The following is an 11,328-nucleotide window of genomic DNA, read 5'->3' on the forward strand; positions in this document are numbered from 1 at the left end:
AATTAACACCTAAATCACAAAAAGATTAGTATTTTGTTGGGCTTCTATGGGCTAATTGCATGAAATATCTCAAGATTTCTAGTTGATGTTTACAAAGGATTTTCTTTACAGACTAAGGGTGACAGAATGAAGGCGACAGAATTTAGTGTACACAGTTACAAAATGGAAGGTATAGAATGTGTAAAAACTGCTTTGCAGTTAAAACACTAAGTTAAAACACTATGTAAATGTCTGCTGTTGTTAAAAACTTGTGATTTTTATTCCTTCTTCACTCACCAAATCCTGCCAATTTATGTCAAGGTGATGGAAGAAAATAATAAGAGGTTGCATTCCTAGGATGTCCAGGTTCTTGTTTGAGGCTAGGTGGCCTTGCTTCAGTGATGGCACTTCTAAGTATTTAATGGGCCCAAATCAATGGGGACATTACGTAGACGTTTAACTGAAGCCCATGAACAAACCTTGTTCATCATATCCTTTAATATCCAACTCTTCAGTAATAGAGGAGGGAAAGTAAATTCTGAAGTACTTACCATGATTTAGGGTATCCCAGAGTTTTGTAGTACATAGAGAAATTACCCTACACTGATTTTGAAATATTATTTTCTATTAAAATATATTTTGCCAGGGCTAATAATTTCTCCGAAGACTTTTAACCGAATGCTGTTTCTAGTAAATGATTTGAGATAGAACTGATTAAAAAAGATCAGTTTCATAATTGTGTGTGTGTGTGTGTATGCAATATACAGAGCAAATAACAAAAGGAAAGGGACAATTAGACATCTAAAAAAAGTACACATGGCCAGCTAGATGATAAGGTAAATATTTTTTTGCTGAATAGAAAAAAGGTATATTGTTAAAGAATTGATTAAGCAGCATGATGCTGCTGGGGCAACATGCTTAATTTCATCTTCTTGTGAAGAAGCTGGGACCAAGATTGTAGAAAATCAGAAGATAAGTTCTAAAAAGTCTCACATTAGAAAGAGAATAACATAGGTTGGAGGGAAACAGACCCTTAGAAATTCTTATACAAAGTTGATGAAAGATGCTAAAGTTATGGTTTAATTCCAAAAATGGTTTAATTGGTTTTACTCAAATATATAGGAATCAGAACAGGTAAAGATCAATGAGAAAGTTACCTCCTTTTATCAGATTATTATATATTTTTCAAATAGTATATCTTGTATAGTGTGTATATACACATATATAGTATACCTTGTATGTCTTTAAAGTTAAGGGTCCATTTTTGTAATGTTTGCATTTAAAAATAGAATAGAATGGTAGATAAAAAGTCAGCTTCAAAACCAAGAACACCTAGGCTCAAGTCGTGCTTCTGACACATAGTGACTAGAAAGTCACTATTAACCTCTCAGTGTTCTAAGCAACTCCCTAAATCAGTAAGTTGTAGCAGGGAGGCTGACTTGAACTGGTTGTATTTCTTCACCTGTGAAAACAGAAGTGCAAAACTTTATCCTATTTTAACAATACTAATTTAACAAAAAAGCATACTATTTAATCTTTTTATTTTCTTTTGTGTGACTTTCCTGAGGTCACACAACTAGTTAAGTGTTAAGTGTCGGAGGTCATATTTGAACTCAGGTCCTCCTGACTCCAGGACCAGTGCTCTATAAACACCATTTACTTTTTTTTTTTTAAGCAATCGGGGTTAAGTAACTTGCTCAAGGTTACACGGCCAGTTATTATTTCTGGGTGTGGTGCTGAGTATCCGAGCCCGGATTTGATCCAGGTCATCCTGACACTGGAGCCGGTGCTCTTACTCGCTGAGCCACCTGGCCGTCCCTAAGCAATTGGGGTTAAGTAACTTGCTCAAGGTTACACGGCCAGGTGTTTCTGGGTGGGTGCTAAGTGTCTGAGCCCGGGATTCGATCTCCAGGTCTTCTCAACACTGGAGCCGGTGCTCTTACTCACTGTGCTACCTGGCCGCCCCAACACTATTTACTCTTAATCATCTCAAAAAGAGACCTGGATACTATGGTCTAGAGTAGAGCGTGAAGCCATGAACAGAGCACTACCTTTACTTCACTTTAATTGAAGACCAAGCATCAAAGGGGAAAAAAACCAATGCAAAAAACTCAACTTGATGAAGTATACTATAAAAAATGTCACATAGGATAGGACTAATATTACGTACTTAATAAACCAACAAATATTTATCAAATGCATATTAATAAAATCATAGAATCTCTGCCTTGGGAGGACCTCAGAGGTCTTCTAGTCCAATCTGCATCTGAATAAAATTCCCTTCTAGGGAGGCGGTAGGTGGCACAATGAGTAGAGCGTCGGCCCCAGAATCAGGAGGACGAGTTCGGCTCACACAAAACTGTGAGCTGTGTAACCTTGGGCAAGTTTTACTTAACCCCAATTGCCCTCCAAAAAGCAAAAAAAACCCAAAACAACCCTCTAAAACATCTCCAATAAGTGGTCATCAAGACTTTGCTTAAAGACATCAAGTGAGGGGGAACCTATCACCTTTTAAGGTAGAAAATTAGACTTTGGTACAGTGCTAATTATTATTAAATTTTTCTTGACACATAGCCTAAATCTACCTCTTGATATTTCTTTTTTTGGTTTTATATTACTACCTTTAAAAAAATCCCTATCTGGGAAATCTCTTCCATTCTTCTATGTTGAGCACTGTTAAGAGACCCTTATGGAGTAGATAGATAATCAGTACCAACAATTCATAAACAACCAGGACTGGCACAACAAATGTAGATCTCACTTGGTCACAGGAATGATGAGACAACAATTGGAATAAAAGATATGATTCTCAAACAGTAATAAATATTGACAATAATAACATATCACAGAGAGGAAGTAATAGGAAGTAAAAACTAGGAAAATCAAGGAGTTTGTGAAAATATTAGAGACCAGATATTCTCCTTGAAAGACAGGATAAAGTACTGCATTAGAAAGCAGACAGATAAGTATATATCAGGGCATATATAGATACCTGAGATCAGGTAAGACAAGAAGGGGAGGATCCAGGTAAACAAGTAAAAGGCATGCACAATTACTAATAAAATAATATCAGAACCCATATAGGCAGGCAGATGAAAACTAAGACACAAAGATCAGGGGTAAAACATATGATTAAAAGTTTGGGTGTGAGGGCAGGAAGACAAATCAAGAACCAGGAGACATACAGGAACCAAAGGAGCAAGAAAAGACAGAAAAAATTATATATAAACATATACATATATACACATAAACATACATATACATACACACACATATATATATGTATGAATGTATATATGACAGTAATTATCAAATTTTGTTTCTGATACACTTCTGCCAGCTAGGAGGTTTTTTATATGCTTAATTTTATTAAACAGAAATCCAAGCTATAGGCCTGGTCTTCCTGTGAAAGTCAGAAGAAAATGCCATTGGTGGCAAGAGAGTGAATAGAAAATTAGGGCAAATGAAAAACTTCTTTCCCCAAATTTTTATGTTAGCAGGATTATTCAATGGTATGAAGTTGCTGGTGTCGGAGCAGGACTGAGCTATTACCAAAGGCTTTTCCACATTCATTACACCTATAAGGCTTCTCTCCAGTATGAATCCTATGATGCTGAATAAGATGTGTGCTCTGACTAAAGGATTTCCCACATTCACTGCATTCATAGGGCTTCTCTCCAGTATGAACTCGCTGATGTTTTGTAAGTGATGAGCTTTCAGGAAAAGCCTTCCCACATACACTGCATTCATACGGCTTCTCTCCAGTATGAATTCTCTGATGTTGAGTAAAAGTTGAGTGCGCAGTGAAGGCTTTCCCACATTCATTGCATTCATAAGGTTTTTCACCTGTATGAGTTCTTTGATGTTGAGTTAGGTGTGTACTACGGCTAAACGCTTTACCACAATCATTACACTTATAGGGTTTCTCTCCAGTATGAATTCTTTGATGTTGAGTGAGTGATGAGAAATCACTAAAGGCTTTCCCACACTCATTACACTTATAAGGTTTTTCTCCAGTATGAATTCTCTGATGTTGAGTAAATGATGAGCAATCACTGAAAGCTTTTCCACATTCATTACATTTATAGGGTTTCTCTCCAGTATGAATTCTCTGATGCTGAGTAAGGGATGAGCTCACAGTGAATGATTTCCCACATTCATTACATTTATAAGGTTTCTCTCCAGTGTGAGTTCTTTGATGTTCAATAAGGGATGAGCTCTGGCTGAAGGCTTTCCCACATTCTTTACATTTATAAGGTTTCTCTCCAGTGTGAATTCTCTGATGACGAATAAAGTTTGAGCGGTCACTAAAGATTTTCTCACAGTCATTACACTTATAAGTTTTCTTCCCTGAATTATTTTTTTTACATTTAACTAATTCTGAATGTGTTTTGAAAGTTGCTCCACATGTGTCAAGGTTACTAGATTTCTCTCCTATATGAACTTTCTGATGAGTAATAAGTTTTGATTTCAGTGTTAATTTTCTCCTAATTTCATTACATTTATCATCCCTTTCTTCAATGGGCATTATATTTTTGGTTACAGTCAATTTCCTGAAACCTTTCTTCTTGGAAAATGATTTCTTCTGAATCTTATTTGTAGGGTTTTTCTCCTGCCTCCCTAATTTGTCCTTACTTTCACACTCTTCTCCAAATATTGGATTTTGCATGATGTCTCCTCTGAGTTTTTCCATTACGGACCTGGTGAAACTCTTGCTTAAGAGATATTTTGCAGTTGTCTTCCTTTCTTGGTCTCCAAATCTGAAAAAAAAAGAATGTTTTTAAAATCTGTACAGAATAAAGTGAATAAAACCAGGAAAACAATTTATATGTTAACACTGGAAAGAAAAATAACTATGAAAGTTATAAAATTCTTATCAGTGCAATGACAAAACATGACTTCAGAGGAAAAATGACTACCCACTTGCTGACAGAGTGTAATGGACTAAAGACTAAAAAGAAACACACTTTGGGGCATGGTAAATGTATGGGGTTTGTTTTGCTTGACTAAGCTTATTTGTTATAAGGATTCTCTTTTTTTTCCATTGGAACTACGGATTTTCAGGGAAGGGAAAACTAATGATATTATATCACCAATAACAAAAAAAGAGGCTCAATTAAGCATTTTTTCCACAGAGGAGAGAAGACATACAGAAAGCAACAGAGAAACAAGAAAGTCTGAAAGTAATATGCAAAATTTATTTTTATACTTTTTTATACACCTGCTGGTGGATCTGCCTACCTGAAGTCTCTTCTCACTTTAATCCACTGTCCATTCAACCAAATAGTTTTCTTAAAGTGAAGGTCTGACCACATCACTCCTCTGTTCAATAAACACTAGTGGCAATCTATCACCTTCAGGCTCTGTATGGCATTCAAAGTCTTTTAAACCTAACCCCCTCCCATCTTTCTAGTCTTCTTACATATTACTCTACACCATGACCTAGCAAAAGTGGCCCCTTGCTATTCATCAAACAAGATACTCCATCTCTCAACTCCAAGCATTTTCTTTGATTGTATCCATGCCTGGAATGTTCTACCTCCTTGACTCCAACTATGGATTTCATGTCTTTCTTTTAGTGCCAGTTGAAATCCCATATTTTATTTGAAGTCTTTCCTAATCCCTTATAATTCTAGTGCCTGTCTTCTGTTTATTATTTCGTACTTATATATAGATTGCTTTGTATCTATTTGCTTATCTGTTGTTTTCTCCATGAGAAAAAAAAGTTTCCTATGTGCGCAGACTGTTTTTCGCTTTTTTGGTATCCCCAGCACTTAGTACAATACTAGACACATAGCAGGTGCTTAATAAATGTTTATTGATATCTTAGAGTTTTTTAAAAAAAGTAAGCTATCTGTAATAGTAATTCATAACTTCACACATAATCTTCTTTTTCTGCTCTACTTTCCATTTTCATTTTTTGTGTGTTTAGTTTGGAGTATAACATATACATCTGTGCATTTGTTTTTGCTGTTCAGTCCTGCCCAACTTTAGATGACTTCATGGACTTTTTTCATGGGTTTTCTTGACAAAGATACTGGTGTACTTCACTATTTCCCTCTCCAATTTGTCTCCATTTTACAGATAAGGAACCGAGGTAAATAGGGGTTAAATGACTTGCCCTGGGTCACACTAAGCGTCTTAAAGCCAGGACTAAACTAAGTTTAAAGGACTTTGAATGCCAAACGGAGCATGAGGGTGATAGAGTATATGTATATATGTATGTATATGTGTATATGTGTGTAGTTAAAATATGATAACGTGTATATCCATATACAGATGGGGACATCTACGTGGTGTTGTGGATAGAGCACTGGCCCTGGTGTCAAGAAGATCTGAATTCAAATCTGGCCTCAGACACTTACTAGCTGGGTGACCCTGGGCAAGTCACTTAACTTTGTTTGGCTCAGTTTCCTTATCTGTAAAATGAGCTAGAGAAGGAAATGGCAAACTAGTATCAATGAATCAGAACAAAGATTAAAGAGAAAATGTCGTTGTAGTCTCATTTAATGTTAATCACCATCCAAGAAGTACTGAGGAGAATATTTTGGTCAAAATTTTAGAGATTCCATTTCTTTAGTGAACAGTATTAAGCACTACCTACATGAGATGTCAAGAACCCAATGAACATTTTTTTTTTTTGTCTTTTTGGAGGGGGGAAGACAGAGCAATTGGGCTTAAGTGATTAGCCCAAGGACACACAGGTAAGTAAGTGTTACATGTCTGAGGCTAGATTTGAACTCAGGTTCTCTTGACTCCAGGGCAGGTGATCTATTCACTGAGCCATTTAGCAGCCCCACACAGTGACTATTTTCTCTTCCTTGTTCTTTCTCTTTCTTTTGTGGAAGTTATAGTGTCCTACGAAAGCAAATAAAACTAGACAATACAAAGCAATAAAAGAGAATAATTTGACCTGTACCTAGATAGAAGCCTTTCTTAACATGAATAGCTAGAACTCTCCTTCTCCTTCCAAATGGAAGATCATATCTCTTCTGGAAATTGGTAATCTTAAATATAGAAAAATAAAAACCTTATAGGTTCAAGTCAAGTCAACAAGCATTTAATTTAAGTGATTACTGTGTACCAAGCACTGTGTGTCAAAGACCTTTTAAAGAAAGGTCAAAACAAAATAATCCTGCTCTCAAGGTCAAAATCTAATGGGGGAGAAAACATGCCAACAACTGTGAACAAACAAAACATAAATTAGTATAATTTATATTATAAATCTATAGAAATAAATATAAATTATAAAATTTTTATAAAAAATTATAATAAATAAATAAAATTAAATTGTAAATTTATATAAATAAATATATCACAGTTCAGTGACAATGAATGGAGTTGACAGATGGAGTATCTTATTTAAGTAACAGCAAGGAAGCCAGAATCACTGTATTGTAGCTTATGTGGAGAGGAGAAGTGTTAAAGAAGACTGCAAAAGTAGGACCTGCAGATAATGGAGAACTACAGGAATTTATTAAAAAAGAGTAAGAGAGAGAGTGATATCATCAAGCTTGTGTTTTGAGATCACTTTGATAACTGAGAGAAAGATGGACTGGAGTAGGGAAAAACTTGAGGCAGGGAGACATAATAAGAGATTATTGCCATAGTTCAAACATGAAGTGATGAGGGGCTTGGTAGTAATATCAGAGAAGAGAAGGGTAGGTATATTAAAGATTTCACAAAGGGAGAAATAACCAGACTTGGCAACCGCTTCTACATGTCCAGGTGAGAGAGGACTCCAACTTTGTTCAGTGTCATTTGAATAGAAGTGAAAGCAGTGGAGGGTGGGAATGGCTCAAAGTTGAAGTTTGGCAGGGCAAGATGGGTCACAGGATAAGAGCGAACTTCTAGATTTTCTCTACCATGATCACTCAGTAATTTCTACTTTGAGGTTCATTTAATCCATATTTATCACACAATCAATCAAAGTTCTTGTAGCTGTTATCTACTGGCCCTTAGGACACTGCAACTCCTCTACCAAGGTCAGTTAGTTAAGGGGAAGTATATGTCCAAAGGATTGGAAAGTTGTGTCACTAGGAACTAGCCAGATTTCATGGAGTACAGAATTGATAGAAGGAGAGAGAAAGAAAAAGTTTAAAGATGAAGACATTCCAGAAATCACAGTGAAAAATGGTAAACAGCTCTAAAGTGGGATATTGGGTGCATGGGGTAGGAATTGAGAGGGTTTGGAATAAGTCAGTGGAAGATGGAGAATGAAGTTTGAACTATGAGAGCCAAGGATACAGTCACTGGGATGTGAACAATGTGATGAGGTTGGGAGTATGTTCATTACTGAGGAATAATGAGTTCAGGTAGGTTATCATCATTCCTAGGACTTCAGCCCTGGTGTTGGACCCATTCCAGGGTTTTAGGCCCTGTACTGGAAGGTGTTTCCATAAAAGAGCTAGGTGAGGCAACTGTTAGAGATGGAACCATAGGAGAATAAAGAGATGCAGCATGTACGAATGGATTGTCCAGAAAGCGTTAGTGTCCAAAGCAATTGCATATACACTATTTTATTTTATCTTCACAACCACTGCTCCCAGTCCGTTGATCTATAGGGAAAATTTGAAAGAGTGCATAATAAAAAAGACTCAATGGACTTTTCAATAGTCAAGAACTTCTAAAGAAAAGGTTCTTAACTTGGTGTCCCTGAAGGGGACTTGGAGGAGAAAAAAGATTCTTTTTTCAATATTACTTACCAGAGGTGTCTTTGACATTAAAAAGATTAAAAACTGATTCAAAAAGACCTTGGCCTTGTGTACTTAAGAAGGGAAGAGAATTAGGGAGTTAATCTCGTACCAAACTCAGTTTATTTTATGTGAAGAGAGTCACTCAGAAAGGAATTCAATAACAATAACATATTAGAAAGGGCTTTTTGGAAACAGAAGGAATTAAGAAAAATTTCCTATGGAGTTCATTTATCAATAGGAATACACAATTAAATGAATTAAATACAAAATTAAATAAATTAAATACACAATATTTTTAAAGTACTTAGCAAAGTCTAATACATAGTATGTGCTTAATAAATGCTTATTGTTTTACCCACACACCTTTAAATTTAAAATATTTGCAGCTTGCCTTAATTAAAAGTAGTGCAATGTATTATGAGGTAGAATAGATTATTGCCTATGCTCCACATTTTGATGCATTGTAAAGAGGCTTATACTGAAAATCAGCAACCATCATGAAAATTGAGAATGTTAGGTCAACTATTGGAGCTCCTTATCGTTAGCTCACATGGGTTTTATTATTATCAGTACAGAAATTACACCCAAATGTATATAAACATCTAATCCTAATCTCTCTACTTCACTCCAGTCCAGAAGTTCTTTCTACGGACACCTCAAACTCAACGTTTCCAAAAAGGACTGCTCCTATTTCTCTCTATATTTCCTCTTGTCTAAAGCCAGGGCACCAATATCCTTCCAATAATCTCATTTTGAACTTTGGTCCTTCCTTATACTCTATCCCCCACCTCCTTTCCCCACATATTTTCAAATCAGATACTAATTCTGGTTGATTACAACACCAGAATACCTCCTACTCTTCCTAATCTTCATATGTTCATTTCCACCACTGTATTCCAGGTCCTCATACTTCTCATTTGACTAGTTCATTTCCCTGCCTCTAATCTCTCCCAGTGCCAATCCACCATGCACAACTGTCAATTTTGGAAAGCACAGGTCTGACCATACCACTTCCCCACTCAAAAAGTTCCTACTGTCACTAGGAAAACAATTTCAAATACTAAGTTTCCTTTAAATAAAATGCAGTGGGTATGTATGTTTTTGAATTGTTTTCTGCTTTCCAAAGATGGTATACTTGAGGGGCAGATAGATTGCACAGGGAAAACACCTGCCCTAAAATCAAGAGGACCTGTGGTCAAATCCAGCCTCAGACACTTGACACAACTAACTGTGTGACTTTGGGCAAGTCATTTAACCCAATTTCCTTGCCTCCCCCCTCAAAAAATGGATGATAAGATGGTATACTTGACCTAATACTGTATCCTATTTGAAAAATTTTGGCTTTTGAGTGACTTGGGAAAATTATCTTTATGCTCAAGATTAGCATTTCTACAACAAAGGCCTCATTAGTGGTTCAAATTTGCATCCACAGAAGGGAATGTAAATTTCTACACAATCTCAAACACTGGCATGATTTCATGGAAAGAGCACAGGTACTTGGCATAAGGAAGCCTAGCTTCTCAATCTGGTTCTGTCATTTACCAGGTGTGTGAGCTACCTCAAGTCATATTATCTTTTTTCAGTTTCTTCATCTGAAAAATGAGGGTTGTACTGAAGAATCTCAAGGGTGCCTTCCAGTGGTCAAGTTCTGTGTGGCAGTGAGGACAGAGTAAAGTTGGCTGGTGGAAGCTTCTCTCTAAGTCCCTAATACCTTCCGTGTCACGAACCTTGCCCCCGCCCAAGGGACAAATGACAAACAGTCCCTGCCCAGTGATTCTCTCTCCCTCCATCCCCTACTCGCACACTCAGGCATAAAACAAGCTTCTGGTTACAGATTCTCCCCCAGGGTGTATACGACCTCCCCAGACAGAAAGAAGCCCAGGTAACCAGAGTCTGAGTCAATAAATACCTGTCCTACACAGAACCAAGGCGTCCAGAAATGGTGTAGGAGCTGCTCACGCGTCCCCGGCCTCCCTTCAAAAGGTCTCCTGCAGGGGCGGGGCCTTGGCATTAAGCCCCCAAATTTTAGGGCTCATGTTACTTCCGTTCGGCAGCCCAACAACGGCCACCTTCCTCTGCAGTCCCCACACCTTGAACTACTCCAGATTTACACAATTCTCCTTCATCTCCCCCTCCATCCCCACACCCCTACCCCGTCATGGACCCTACCTCTCAGTAGGCCCTGCCACAAACCGAGTCTCTCAGCGAAAGCTCCCCTCTATCGTCATCGCGCATGTCACTGGAGGAGGAGCGAGGAGGGTGCTAGAAGCTAAATCTGTCTAGAGCTCTCCCGCCCGTCTACCTCCTTGAAAAGCTGCTCCCACCGAGCCCCTAATTTTTCTGTCGCCACAAATGCAGTTTAGGTGTTTCCTTTTAAACTTTAACACCTTTTTTTATTATGAACTTGAAAGTAATGAACAAAAACGAATGTCTCCATATACAAAGAAGAGAAAAAAGATGTGAACTGTTTTTACCTACAGAAGAGAGAAAAAATAGATCAATGAAATATTTATGCAACAAAAAGTAGCAAGTATACCCTTAGTATCCCAGAGCCAGGCAGTTTGAAGGCTTATTCCTTTTCTAATATCATTGGCTAGATATATTTTACACACACACACACACACACACACACACACACACACACACACACACA

General features: G+C 37.3%; 1 protein-coding gene across 2 annotated transcripts; it reads right to left on the bottom strand.

Moving 5' to 3' along the window:
- Positions 1-1,051: 1,051 nt before the first annotated feature.
- Positions 1,052-10,919, bottom strand: LOC138152628 (zinc finger protein ZFP2-like). Of its 2 annotated transcripts, none has more exons than XM_069076629.1 (2): positions 10,845-10,919; positions 1,052-4,739 (listed from the first exon to the last, which is right to left on the bottom strand). In XM_069076629.1, exon 2 carries the CDS (start codon positions 4,670-4,672, stop codon positions 3,482-3,484), a length of 1,191 nt encoding a protein of 396 aa, XP_068932730.1. In that variant the 5' UTR covers positions 4,673-4,739; positions 10,845-10,919; the 3' UTR covers positions 1,052-3,481. The 2 variants fall into 2 exon arrangements, with proteins under 2 accessions (XP_068932730.1, XP_068932731.1); XM_069076630.1 differs by lacking the exon at positions 10,845-10,919 and adding an exon at positions 10,585-10,828.
- Positions 10,920-11,328: the final 409 nt, after the last annotated feature.

This window comes from Petaurus breviceps, unplaced genomic scaffold (assembly GCF_028583685.1).
Source record: "Petaurus breviceps papuanus isolate PSGF00001 unplaced genomic scaffold, PetGlider_PUasm1.0 90925, whole genome shotgun sequence".
Lineage (NCBI taxonomy): Eukaryota > Metazoa > Chordata > Mammalia > Diprotodontia > Petauridae > Petaurus > Petaurus breviceps.

What these genes read in the sequence shown, in the direction of transcription:
- LOC138152628 (XM_069076629.1), bottom strand. Translation starts at nt 4,672, where the DNA reads ATGGAAAAACTCAGAGGAGACATCATGCAAAATCCAATATTTGGAGAA.